This window comes from Lagenorhynchus albirostris, chromosome 9, assembly GCF_949774975.1.
Source record: "Lagenorhynchus albirostris chromosome 9, mLagAlb1.1, whole genome shotgun sequence".
NCBI classification, from domain to species: Eukaryota; Metazoa; Chordata; class Mammalia; order Artiodactyla; family Delphinidae; genus Lagenorhynchus; species Lagenorhynchus albirostris.
Window position 1 is genome coordinate 53,253,123 of NC_083103.1, and position 14,759 is coordinate 53,267,881.

At 35.9% G+C, this 14,759-nt stretch overlaps 1 protein-coding gene across 1 annotated transcript in view; it reads left to right on the forward strand.

Annotated features, from left to right (window-relative positions):
- The window catches only part of UVRAG (UV radiation resistance associated), a 366,512-nt gene that overhangs the window by 198,397 nt on the left and 153,356 nt on the right, over positions 1–14,759 (forward strand). The window contains 1 exon segment of the mRNA XM_060160058.1: positions 5,719–5,845. Coding sequence (XP_060016041.1) covers positions 5,719–5,845 — 127 coding nt within the window.

Consider the following 14,759-nt stretch of genomic DNA (forward strand, 5'->3'; position numbering starts at 1 on the left):
TAGGATTTCAGATTTTATCTGGAGGCAAATTGTGGCAAGGTATTTGGATTAAAAAGGGAGTCAGAGTAAAGTTTAAACCATGGCTTTGTAGGTTGAAGTAGGAAATATTTTTATGGAAAGATAAGTTAACAAACTTATTTGGTAAACTTAAATGTATCTTTGGTAGGACATGTCTGGGATTTGTTTTATTAAATGAACATTCAGTAAAATTGACTTTTTTGAGGTACAGTTCTGTCACTTTTTAAAAAATGAACTTTGTGTTTTAGGTTTACAGAAAAATTGTGCAGAAAGTACAGAAAGGCCCCCCCCATTTCTTTTGTTATTAACATCTTATATTAGAGTGACACATTTGTTACTATTGTTGAATCAATATTAATACAATATTATTAACTAAAGTCTGTAGTTTACCTTCGGGTTCACTCTTTGTGTTGTATAGTTCTATGAGTTTTGACAAAGGCACAGTGTCATGTATCCACCGTTACAGTGTCATACAGAATCGTTTCACTGGCCTAAAAATCCTCCATGCTTCACCTATTTATACTTTTTTCCCTCCCTCAGAACACCTGGCAACTACTGAACTTTTTACTGTCTCCACAGTTTTGCCTTTTTCAGAATGTAACAGAGTTGGAGTCATACAGCATGTAGCTTTCTCAGATTGGCTTCTTTTACTTAGCTATATGCATTTAAGGTTCCCTCATGTCTTTTTAATAGCTTTTCATAGCTCGTTTCTTTTTATTGCTGAATAATGCTCCATTGTTATTGGATATGCCACAGTTTATCTTTTGACCTATTGAGGTACATTTTGGTTGCTTCCACGTTTCAGCAATTATGAATACAGCTGCTATAGGCATTTATGTGTAGGTTTTTGTGTGAACACAAGTTTTCAGCTCATCTGGGTAAATATCTAGGAGCACAATTGCTCAATCATATAGTAAACCTGTGTTTAGTTTTGTGAGAAACTGCCAGACCATCCTCTAAAATGGCTATACCATTTTGCATTGCCGTCAACAATGAATGAAAGTTCCTGTTGCTCCACATCCTTGCCAACATTTAGTATTGCCATTGTTTTGGATTTAAATGATTCTGATAGGTGTGTAGTGGTAATCTAATTGTTTTTCATTTTTTAAATTTATTTTATTTTATTTTTTGGCTGCGTTGGGTCTTCGTTGCTGCTCACAGGCTTTCTCTAGTTGCAGCGAGCGGGGGCTACTCTTCGTTGTGGTGCGCAGGCTACTCTTTGTCGCAGTGCATGGGCTTCTCATTGTGGGGGCTTCTCTTGTTGTGGGGCACGGGCTCTAGGCACGCTGGCTTCAGTAGTTGCAGCACGCGGGCTCAGTGTTGTGGCTCACGGGCTCTAGAGCACAGGCTCAGTAGTTGTGGCTCACGGGCTTAGTTGTTCCACGGCATGTGGGATCTTCCCGGACCAGGGCTCGAACCCATGTCCCCTGCATTGGCAGGCAGATTCTTAACCACTGCGCCACCAGGGAAGCCCCTATCTAATTGTTTTAATTGCAATTCCCTGATGACTTGTGATATTGAGAATCTTTTCATATGCTTATATGCTTATTTTCATATGATTATCTCCGTATCTTCTTTGGTAAGGTGACAGTTCAGATCATTTGCCCATTTTTTAATTGGGTTGTTTATATTTCTATTGTTGAGTTTTTAGAATTCTTTGCATATTTTGTATTCTATTCTTTATCAGATAAGTGGTTTTCACATATTTTCTCCCAGTCTGTGGCTTGTCTTTTCATTCTATTAATAGTCATTTTTGCAGAGCAGAAGTCTTAATTTTAATGAAGTCCAACTTAACAGTTTCTTCTTTCATGGCTCATGTGTTTGGTGTTGTATGTAAAAAGTCATCTCCAAGCCTAAGGTCACCTAGGTTTTCTCCACTGTTATCCTCTAAAAGGTGAATAGTAATTATTATTTCACATTTAGATCTGTGATTGATTTTGAGTTAATTTTTGTGAAAGATATAGGTCTATATCTAAATTTTTTGTTGTTGTTTGTTTGTATGTGGGTGTCCAGTGGTTCCAGCACCATTTGGTGAAAAAGACTATCCTTTCTCCATTGAATTGCTTTTATTCCTTTGTCAAAGATTAGTTGACCATATTTGTGTGTTTCTATTTCTGGGCTCTATATTCTGTTCCACTGATTTGTTTGTCTATTCTTTTGCCCATACCACATTATCCTGATTACTGTAGTTTTATGGTAAGTCTTGACAGAAGATAGTGTCAGTCTTCCGACTTCGTTCTTCTCCAGTATTTTGTTGGTGATTCTGGGTTTTTTGCTTTTCTCTATAAACTTTAGAATCAGTTTGTTGATATCCACAAAATAATTTGCTGGGATGTCACTTAATCTATAGGTCAAGTTGGGAAAAATTGATATCATAATAGTGTCTTCCTATCCCTGAACATGGACAGTTTCTCCACTTATTTTGGTCTCCTTTGATTTCTTTCATTGGAGTTTTGTAGTTTTCTTCATATAGATCTTCTACATAATTTGTTAGATTTGTACCTAAGTATTTTATTTTTTAATACTAATATAATTGATGTTATGTTTTTAATTTCAAATTCCCATTATTCCTTGTTACATAAGAAAGCAGTTGACTTTTGTGTATTAACCCTGTATCATGCAACCTTGCTATAATCACTTGTTAGTTCCGGGAGATTTTGGGTTGGTTTTTTGTTTTTGTTTTGTCAATTCTTTGGGATTTTCTACATAGACAATCATATCATCTGTAAACAAAGATGACTTCATTTATTTCTTTCCAAATATACATAGCTTTTATTTCCTTTTCTTGCCTTATTGTATAGCTAGGACTTCAGTACATGTTTAAGAGAGTGGTGAAAGGGGATATCCTGTGTTGTTCTCCAACATAGGGAGAAAGCATCTGGGTTTTCACCATTAAGTATTTTGGCAAATATTAGTAGGTTTCTTGGCAAGTATTCTTTACCAAATTGATGAAGTTTTCCTTTATTTCTAGTTGAATGTCACATGCTTTTTCAGCACCCATTGATATGGTTATATGATTATTTTTTTCTTTAGCCTGGTTGATGTGGTGAAATCCATTAATTGATTATTGAAAGTTAAACCTGTCTTGCATACCTGGAGTATAGTTCATTTGGCCATGGTGTATAATTCTTCTTATATGTTGATGGATTTGATTTGCTAATATTTTGTTGGGGATTTTGTACCTATGTTTATGAGAAATACTGGTCTGTAATTTTCCTTTCTAGTGATGGCTTTGGTTTTGGTGTGAGGATGATGCTGGCCTCATAGAATGAGTTAGGAAGTTCTTCTGTATTTTGGAAGAGATTTTCAAAAACTGATATAATGTCTTATTTAAATGTTTGGTAAAATTTACCAGTGAAGCCATCTGGATTGGTACTTTCTGTTTTGGAAGATTATTAATTGGTACTTTCTGTTTTGGAAGATTATTAATTATTGATTTAATTTCTTATATATATATATATATATATATATATATATATATATATATATATATATAGGCCTATTCAGATTGTCAGTTTCTCCTAGTGTGAGTTTTGGTAGATTGCCTTTCAAGGAATTGATCCGTTTCATCTAAGTTACCAAATTTATGGGCATAGAGTTGTTTGTAGTATTTTTAATTATTCTTTTAATGTCCATGAGATCAGTTGTGATGGCTCCTCTTTCATTCTTCATATTAGTAATTTCTGTCTTTTCTTGGTTAGCCTGGCTAGAATTTTATCAATCTTACTGACCTTTTCAAAAACACAGCTTTTGGTTTTGTTTACTTTGTGGTTTTTTCCATTTAATTTATTCTTTTTGGAGCTCACTAACTTCTTGAATCTGTAGATTTATTTCTTTTGCCTAATTTGGGAAGTTTTTAGCCATTATTTACTACAAGTACTTTTCATTCCTGCTCACTTTCTCCTTTCCTCCTGGTACTTGATGATACAAGTGCTAGATCTTTTGCTATCATTCCACAGATTTCTGAGGCTCTGTTCATTTTTATCCCTGTTGTTTAAATTGGGTAGTTTCTATTGTTTGATCTTCCAGATTAAAGATTCTTTTCTCTGTTTCCTACATTCTGCTGTTGAGCTCATTCATTGAGTTTTTTATTTCAGTTCTTTAGGTCTTTACTTTCTTTATTGAGATTTTACGGGGTTTTTTGATCAAGAAGTTCTATATTTTTGTTTCAAGCATGTTCTTAATTTCTTTTTTTAAATTAATGTTTATTGGAGTATAGTTGATTTACAATGTTGTTTTAGTTTCTACTGTACAGCAAAGTGAATCAGTTATACATTTACATATATCCATTCTTTTTTAGGTTATATCCCCATATAGGTTCTTAATTTCTATTGAAGCATTCTTGTGATGGCTACTCTCAGATCGTTGTCAGATAGTTGTAACATGTCTACTTGTCTCAAGTGTTGGCATCTTTTGATTATCCTTTTTTATTCACTTTGATATCTTCCTGGTTCTTGATCTGATGAGTGATTTTTGATTGAAACTAGTACATTTGGGGTATTATGTTATGAGTCTCTGGATCTTATTTAAACCTTCTGTTTTACCCGGCTTCCTCTGACACCTCTGGTAGTGGAAGGAAGAGGCACCATCTCATTACTGCCAGGTTGGGGTGGAAGTCCAAGTTCCCCAAGAAGTTTCCATTGACGCTCACGTGGCAGAGGAGTGTTTGTGTGTGAGTGTAAGAGGGCTTGTTAATGCTGACTAGGAATAGGAGTTCCAGCTGCCCACATAGGGAGTAAGGTGGTCTCAATAGCACTGCATAGTAGTGAAAGTTCTGACTCTCTACTTGGCCTCCTCTGATATTATCCAGCAGGAAGGGAGAAGGTTATCTTGTTACATCTGTAGTGAGGCTGCAGGCTCCCCCTGTGGTATCCACTGACATTATAGGGGGCTTGGTTAGTTACTGTCTGGAAGGGATGAAAGCACCAGGTCCCTGCTTGGCTTTCTCCAAAATCTGTGGAATATTAGAGCACCTATGTTCAGCTTGGTAAGGATGGAAATCTACTTTTTGTTTCTATGGATTTGCTTATTTTGGTAATTTCATATAAATGGAGTCTGTGGCCTTTTAAAACTGGCTTTTTTTTAGTTAGCATAATGTTTTCAAGATTCATCCATGTTGTAGCATATATCAGTACTTCATTTCTTGTTATTGCCTAATAATATTCCATTGATATATACCACATTTTATTTATCTGTTCATCAGATAATGGACATTTGGATTGATTTCATTGTTTGGCTATTATGAATAATGCTGCTATGAACATTCATATTTACATTTTTGTATGGACATGCTTTTTATTCTATTGGGTATATACATATGTCTAGAAGTGGAATTGCTGGGTCCTAAGGTAATTCTATGTTTAACATTTTGAGAACTCCATTTCTTTTTTATTATTAATTTGTGTCTTATTGTATTGTGGTGTTAGGAAAGAGGCCTGAGATATTTTATAGTGTCTTTTAGGTTCTTAGAAAGAACTGTTCCCAGATTTGAGATTTTATTTCTACTCTGTTCTTTGCTTACATCTGTATTCTTTCCATTAAAATGACAGGTGCTGATAATTAAGTTACTCAAGAGATCTATAAGTTACATGAATATTAAAGTGCTTTAAACCAGTCACGTTTTGAAACATTGTGAATGCGCAGTTATTCGTAGGAATAACTTTTATATTCATAAATTTACCTGTACTTTTAATTATTTAGAAAAAAGAAAGTGAGTGCCTGCAATTAAAAATTTTGGTGCTTCGAAATGAACTGGAAAGACAGAAGAAAGCTTTGGGACGGGAGGTGGCATTACTGCATAAGGAACAAATTGCGTTACAGGACAAAGGTGAGTAAAAACACCATACAGACAGCCTAGCCTCCACATTCAGTAATTTTCCTTTCTTTTTCTCCATAGGCTCAAATAGTCATCTTTGTATAAATATACTAAAACAATTTTTAAAAAATTTTTGAAGTATTTTGAAGTTAATACGTATAGTATAGTGTATACACGCACAGACACACTTCACATTTTCACAATGAACACACCTGCATAAGCAGAATCTCCATCAAGAAACAGAGACAAGGACCCCAGAAGCCCAGAAGTTTCATGTCCTCTTCCATTCATGGCATCTCTAGCCAGACTAACTACTACCTTGACTCACTATACCATAGATTGGGTTTGCCTAATTTTGAACTTTATACACATAGAACCATATAATATGTACATTTTATGTGCTGGCTTTTGTTCAACATTTTGTTTGTAAGATTCATCCCTACCTGAATGTAATGTAGTCTTAGTTTATTTTTGCTGCCAGTAGTATTACACTGAATGAACATGTATTTATTTATTCTTGCTTTTGGCATTTCATTCATTTCTAGTTTGGGACTATTACAGGTAATGTTTCTGTGAATGGTATAGTACATGTTTCTTAAACAAGTTTTTTAATGCATTTCTTTTAGATATAAACCCAGGAGCAGAATTACATAGTCATAGTATATGCATATCTTCAGCTTTAGTAGGTGTGTCCAAAAGTTTTCCAAAGTAGTTGTGCCAATTTACCTCTTCTCCATCCAGCGGTGTATCCTCCATCCTTGTCAGTGTTTGGTACTTTCTGTCTTTTGTATTTTAGCCTTCCTGGTGGGTATGTTGTTAGTGTCTCCTTGCAATTTTAATTTTGATTTCCCTGAAGGCTAACGAAGTTGAACACTATTTCGTATATTTCTTGCTGATTGGGATACATTCCTTTTGAAGCACCTGTTAAAAGTCTTTTGCTGCTCCCCCCACCTCTATTGGTTTGAGTAATATTATTTTTTGATTATATATTATGGGTATGGTTTCTTTGTTTGAAATATGCATTGAAAATATATTCTCGCATCCTGTGGCTTGCTAGTTCACCCTTTTGTGATACCTTTACATGAACACAAGTTCCATTTTATCAGTCTTGTCTTTTTTAGTTAAGGTCTTTTGTCAAAGAAATAGAAATAGACAAAGAAATATTTGTCTATTTTAATGTCATAAAGATCTTCTGTGTTTTCTTTTAAATGTTTACTCTTGAACTTTTTACATTTATGTCTATAATTCATCAGGAATTGATTTTTTTGTGTATGATGTAAGGTAAGAGTCAAGACTCACTTTTTATATATAGTCAATTGGCCCAGCACCATTTATTGAAAACCATCCTTTCCCCATCACACTGCTGTTTCTCTTTTGTCATAAATAAGGTAAACATATACTTGTCTGTTACAAGACCATCTGTTCTGTTTCACTGAACGGTTACTCTATTCTTTTGCCCTTATCTTACTGTTTTAATTTCTCTCATGTTATATTTGGTCTTGCCCTCTGTTAAAGTTCTTCAGCTTAGCTGTTCTTCAAGATCACCTAGGTTATTCTTGTCCTTTTGCATTTTCATGTGAACTTCTACACAGAAAAGAAACCTTATTAGGATTTTGATTGGGAATACATTTGATATATTTACCAACACAATTGGGGTTAATAGACATCTTTACAGTATTGAGTCTTCCATTCCAAGAAAATGGTATATGCCTTTGTTTGTTAGATCACTTTTACAAAATCTTGTTGAAATAAAGTAGTTGTTAGTAAATGGATGTTTTCCATGATTCACTGAATTTATCAATATTTCTATTTTTGATGTTTTATGATAACTGTTATAACTATCTTTAACTTTTATTTTCTAGTTGTTGCTGATATATGGAAATATGAATGATTTTTTTAAAGTAGTATTGATTTTATTATATGTGCAAAGAAATGTTCCCTGGAAGTTTTATAGACAAATTAGCAATTCTAATGTTAGGGTAATGGCCCTGCAGCTGCAGCTCTCACAGTGATCGATTATTTATTTATTTATTATAAGCTAATTACATTTACAATTAAATTCAATTATACTATAATTAAATTGATTCTATTCTAATTATTTTATGACATAAGATAAGAAAATTACAGAAAGTTTTTTAAACAGCTTTATTGAGATTTAATTCATATACCATGCAGTTCATTTTAAAGTGTATAATTCAGTCTTTTTTGGTTTATTTATAGGGTTATACAATGATCACAGTCTAATTGTCCCTCCTAAAAGAAAATTCATACCCATTAAACAGTTGTTCCAAATTTCCCCTTTCATAAATCCTAAGCAACCACTGATTCATTTTCTGTCTCTATAAATTTGTCTTTTCTGGACAGTATGTAAATGGAATCATACAATATGTGGTCTTTTGTGACTAACGTTTTTCATTTAATGTAACGTTTCAAGGTTCATTCATGTTGTAGCATGTGTCATTACTTCTTTTTTTTAAAAATAAAATTCAATTACATGGATATACTATGTTTTATTTATCCATTCATCAGTTGATGAAAATTTGGATTGTTTCCAGTTTTTGCCTATTATGAGTAATGCTTCTTTGAACATTCATATATAAGTTTTTGTAAGGAAGTATGTTTTTATTTCTCTTGAATACGCCTGAGGGTAGAATTGCTAGGTCATGTGCTGTTTAACTTTTTGAGCAATTGCCAGCTGCTTTTCACAGCAGTCGTAACCATTTTACTTTCCCACCAGCAATGTATGAGGGTGCTAGTTTCTCCATGTCCTCACCAATACTTGTTATTTTCTCTCTTTATTATTGTAGCCTTCCTAATGAGTGTGAAGTGGTATCTCATGGTAGTTTTTTTTTTTTAATATTTATTTATTTATTTAGGCTGCATCAGGTCTTAGTTGTGGCACGTGGGCTTCTCTCTAGTTGTGGCTCACAGACTCAGTAGTTGTGGCGCATGGGGTCTAGAGTGTGCAGGCTTAGTTGCCCCTCGACACATGGGATCTTAGTTCCATGACCAGGGATCGAACCCGTGTCCCTTGCATTGGAAGGTGAATTCTTAACCACTGGACCACCAGGGAAGTCCCTCACATGGTAGTATTGAATCACATTTCCCTAATGGCTAACGTGCTTATTACAGTTGATTTTTGTATAATAATTTTACAGGCATACCTAATTTTATTGCACTTCACTTTATTGCACTTTGCAGATAATTGCTTTTTTTTTAAATTGAAGGTTTGTGACACTCTTGTGTTGAGAAAGTTTATTGGTACCATTTTTACAATAGCTTTTGCTCACTCATGTCTCTATGTTACATTTTGCTCGCTCATGTCTCTATGTTACATTTTGGTAATTCTTACAATACTTCAGACTTTTACATTATTATTGTATTTGTTATAGTGATCTGTGATCAGTCATCTTTGATGTACAATTGTACTTGTTTTGGGGCACCACGAGTCACGCCCATATAAGACAACGAACTTAATTGATAAACGTTATGTGTGTTCTGACTGTTGCACTAACTGGCCATTCCCCTGTCTCTCTCCCACTCCTGGGGCCTCCCTATTCCCTGAGCCACAATAATTTCAAAATTAGGTTAGTTAATAACCCTACAGTGATCTCTGAGTGTTCAAGTGAAAGGAAGTGTCATACGTCTCTCACTTTAAATCAAAAGATACAAATGATTAAGCTTAGTGAGGAAAACATTTTGAAAGCCAAGACAGGCTGAAAGCTAGGCTCTTGAGCCAAGCAGCCAAGTTGTGAATGCAAAGAAAAGTTCCTGAAGGAAATTAAAAGTGCTGCTCCATTGAGTACATGGATGATAAAAAAGTGAAATAGCTGTATTGCTAATATGGAGAACGTTTTAAAGGTCTGGATAGAAGATCAAATCAGCCACAACATTCCCTTAAGCCAAAGCCTAATCCAGAGCAAGGCCCTAACTCTCTTCAATTCTGTGAAGGCTGAGAGAGGTGAAGAAGCTGCAGAAGAAAAGTTTGAAGCTAGCAGAGACTAGCCGGTGAGGTTTAAGGGAAGAGGCGTTCTCAATAATATAGAAGTGCAAGGTGAAGCAGCAAGTGCTGATGTAGGAGCTGCAACAGGTTATCTAGAAGATCTAGCTGGATAATGAATGAAAGTGGTTACACTAAACAACAGAGCTGCAGTGAAGACAAAACAGCCATATACTGGAAGAAGATGCCATCTAAGATGTTCATGGCTAAAGAAGAGAAGTCAATGCCCGGCTTCAGAGCTTCAAAGGACAGGCTGACTCTGTTGTTAGGGGCTAATGCAGCTGGTGACTTTAAGTCAAAGCCAGTGCTCATTTACCATTCTCAAAATCCTAGGACCCTTAAGAATTATGCTAAATCTGCTCTGCCTGTGCTCTGTAAATGGAAAAAGAAAGCCTGGATAGCAGCACACACCTCTGTTTACAGCATAGTTTACCGAATATTTTATGCACACTGTTGAGACCTACAGCTTAGGAGAAAAGATTTCTTTCAAAATATCACTGCTCATTGATAGTGTACCTGTCACCCAAGAGCTCTGCAGATGTGGTGGAAATAGTAAGAGAACTAGAATTAGAAGTGGAGCCTGAAGATGTGATTGAAATGCCACAAGCTCATGATAAACTTAAACGGATAAGGAGTTACTTCTTACAGATAAGCAAAGAAAGTGGTTTCTTGAGATGGAAACTACTGGTGAAGATTGTTGAAACAACAACAAAGGATTTAGAATATTAAATAAACTTAGTTGATAAAGCAGCAGGGCTTGAGAGAAGGTTGACTCCAGTTTTGAAAGGAGTTCTACTGTGGGTAAAATGCTAACAAACAGCAAGCACTGCATGCTACAGAGAAGTTGTGAAAGGAAGAGTCATTCTATGTGGCAGACTTTATTGCTGTCTTGTTTTAAGAAATTGGCCATAGGGCTTCCCTGGTGGCGCAGTGGTTGAGAGTCTGCCTGCTGATGCAGGGGACGCGGGTTCGTGCCCCGGTCCGGGAAGATCCCACATGCCGCAGAGCGGCTAGGCCCGTGAGCCGTGCCCGCTGAGCCTGCACGTCCGGAGGCTGTGCTCCGCAACGGGAGAGGCCACAACAGTGAGAGGCCCGTGTACCGCAAAAAAAAAGAAAGAAATTGACCATAGCCACTCCAACCTTCAGCACCCACCACCCTGATCAATTAGCAGTCATCAACATCAAGGCAAGACCCTCAACCAGCAAAAAGATTATGACTCTCCAAAGGCTCAGATGATGGTTAACTTTTTTTTTTAGTAACAAAGTATATTTTCATTAAGGTATGCACCTTGTTTTTTTAGACATAATGCTATTGCACACTTAATAGACTACAGAATAGTGTAAATGTAACTTTTATGTGTACTAGAAAACCAAAAAAATCATGTGACTTGCTTTATTACAGTATTTGCTTTGTTGTGGTGGTCTGGAACCAGACCCGTGATATCTGCGAGTTATGTGTGTATATCCAAGAAACTTATTAATTCTGATTGTTGTTAGATTCTTTTGAATTTTATGTGTACAGTCAGTTCACCTGCAAATAATGGCATTTTAATTTATTTCCTAATATTAATGCATTAAGGGACTTCCCTGGCAGTCCAGTGGTTAAGACTCCACACTTCCACTGCAGAGGGGTGGGTTCAGTTCCTGGTCGGGGAACTAAGATCCCACACGCTACACAGCCAAACAAAAGAGAGAAAAATTAATGCCTTAAAATTTTTTTTCTGGCCTGATTGCACTGTCTAGTACATCCATTATAATATTAAATAGAAGTGGTGACAGTGGATATCTTTGTCTCATTTCTAGCCTCAGGGAGAAAGCTTTCAGTGTTTCACCGTTAAGTATGGTGTTTTATTATAAACTTTGTGGTTTTTATTTTGTGGTTTACATTTTTAACATCATTTCCTCATTTTGTCATTTTGTGTTACTATTTTTTAATGAATTTTTAAGAGTTCGGTATGTGAGCATTCATTTCTTTGTCTTTTTATCTTTCTAAAAATCTGTTTATTTGAGGTATAATTTGTATACAATAAAATTAATCAATTTTAAATATACAATTTAATAAGTTTAACTAATAATAGTCAGACAAGTAACTGCCACGATGGTGAATGAAAGACATTTCCATCACACTAAAAATTTCCCCTTTCCTCTTTGTAGTCAGTTCATTCCCCTACTTTTGACCACTGGCAACTACTGATCTGCTTTCTGACATCATTTGCCTTTTATAGAATTTTATGTAAATGGAATCATGTAATATATACTCTTTATATTTGGCTCTTTTTCACTTAGCATAATGATTTTGGGATTTATCCATGTGGTTGCATGTGTCAGGAATGAATTTCTTTTTATTGTTGAGTACTATTCCACTGTGTGTGTGTGGAATACACACACACAATTTGTTTATACATTTATCTGTATACTAGATTTGGTTCCTGTCTTGAGTTATTGTGAACAAAGTTGCTGTAAATATTTGAGTAGAAGCCCTTGTGTGGGCATATTCTCTTGGTTAAATAACTAGGGGTAGGCTTGCTGAATGTATATAGTAAGAGTGTGTTTAACTTTATAAAACTGTTATGCTGTTTGGCATTCCCACTAGCAATGCATGAGAGTTCCATTTACTTCATATCCAAACATTTTTCATTTTAGTCATCCTAGGGGATGTATGGTTGTTTCTCATTGTGGTTTTAATTTGTATTTCTCTGATAACGAATGAGGTTGAACATGTTTTCCTGTGCTTATCTGTTATCTGTATCTTTTCTCTGGTGAAATGTTTAGATCTTTTTTGGCTGCTTTTAAAAATTTTTTCCCTTTGGGAGTGTTTGAGAATATCTTATTATTGATGTCTAAGAGTTCTTTATATACTCTAGATACATGTTATTTATCAGATACATGTTTTACATATTTTTCTCCTTAATAATGTCTTTTGAGTTTATTCATCATTTCTTTTTAGGTAAACTTTGTCTTGTAGAAATCTTCGCTTAACTCAAGGACACTTAAGATTTTCTCCTGTTTTCTTCCAGAATTTTTATCATTTTAGTTATTAGATTTATGTCTGTGATTTATTTGGGGTTAACTTTTGTGTATGGTGTGAAGAGAAGAGTCTCCTGAACACTGTTGGGACTCTCATTTGTCTACCTGCTCTGTATTGTGGCCTAGAAACACTCCCCACCCAGTAAGCTGGAGGAGTATAAGGCTCACCTTGTTTGTTTCCCTTCTCTCAGAAACCACTGTCCTGGGCTGCCTTTATCCAGTGCCTGAAGCTGTTGTCGTGTATAATTTTGTATGATTTTTTAGTTGTTTACAGTGGGAGGGTAAATCTGATGTATGTTATTCCATCATTCAGAAGTAAAAGCCTTTTTCCTGTGCTTTCTCACCTCTGTGCTTGTTATGAGAATATGCTTTTCCCATCTCTACTTGGTTCAGTTATTTTGCTCCTTCAAAGACATACTTAAATATGAGCTCTCTTTAGAGGCTTTTTTCTCCCTCATCCAGAGATTTCTTGCTCCTCCTGTGGACCCATAGTATTTTTTAAAAAATATTTTATTTATTTATTTATTTATGCTTTGCTGGGTCTTAGTTGCGTCACGTGGGATCTTTAGTTGCAGCATGCAGACTCTTAGTTGCGGCATGCGTGTGGGATCTAGTTACCCGATCAGGGATCAAACCGAGGCCCCCTGCATTGGGAGTGCAGTCTTACCCACTGGACCACCAGGGAAGCCCCCCCCATAGTATTTTTGATGTTGCTTATTTTACTTATTAGTTGGTTTGGACTTTGAGGGCAGAAACTTTACATTTTTATGTTAGTATCCTTCTTAGTGCCCATCGTAGTGCCTTACGTGGCACCCAGCGTGCATGAGCACAGAGTGAGGCTCTGACGGGCTCTCTTCTAGGTAATGTGCATTACATATAGTGCATGAATCTTTTATCCTTAGTTCATCTGCAATGCATCCCTTTTTGGCTACCTATTTGTTTTCAGTGTATTTCAGACAGTTGAGATTGATAGATAAATGACATGTAATGGCAAACAGAAAATCAATTGTGTTGGCAGTGTATTTGGAATGTGAATAAAGTAGGCCATAGTTAACAAGTTTTAAATTTTTACACTGTATGAAATACAGGTTAGACTCAAAGAATAATTTTGTAACTGTGATTTTACTTCATTTCAGTTAATTTTAGAAAAATATAGTTTCAATTTAAAGGGATAGGCTTTGATTCAGAGTGCTTTGATGCATGCCTGGCTTCATTATTCGCCAGCTGTGCAACCTTGTCCAATTACTTGGCTTCATCTCTAAAGTAAAGTTAATAATAGTACTTATGACTGTGTTGATATCCTGCTGAGTTTTAACAGGCTCCTAAGTTCTGCTGATGTTGCTGGTCTGTGGAGCACACTTTGTGTAGCAGAGATATGTATGATGATCAAATGAGTTGTAAAATTGAAATGATCTTATAAAAATAGGAACAGGGCTTCCCTGGTGGCGCAGTGGTTGAGAGTCCGCCTGCCGATGCAGGGGACACGGGTTCGTGCCCTGGTCCAGGAAGATCCCACATGCCGTGGAGCGGCTGGGCCTGTGAGCCATGGCTGCTGAGCCTGCACGTCCGGAGCCTGTGCTCCGCAATGGGAGAGGCCACAACAGTGAGAGGCCCGCATACCAAAAAAAAAAAAAAATAGGAACAAAATGCTTTCTGTCTTATTCCTGTATCACACCTTGTTGAACTTCTGTACTGTTTAAAATAAAGTCCTTCCTGACTGAAGATGGCCTCCTATGATCCACCTCAATCTGAATGCTTTAGCCATACTCACGTTCTTTTAGAACTAAAAGAAACTTAAATTTGCTTTAGTCTGTCTCACTTGCATTTACGCCTCTGTTAATTGGCGCTTTCTCCGGGAAATCTTCACTGGCTCTCTTCCCTTTGGTGTGTTTCCATAGC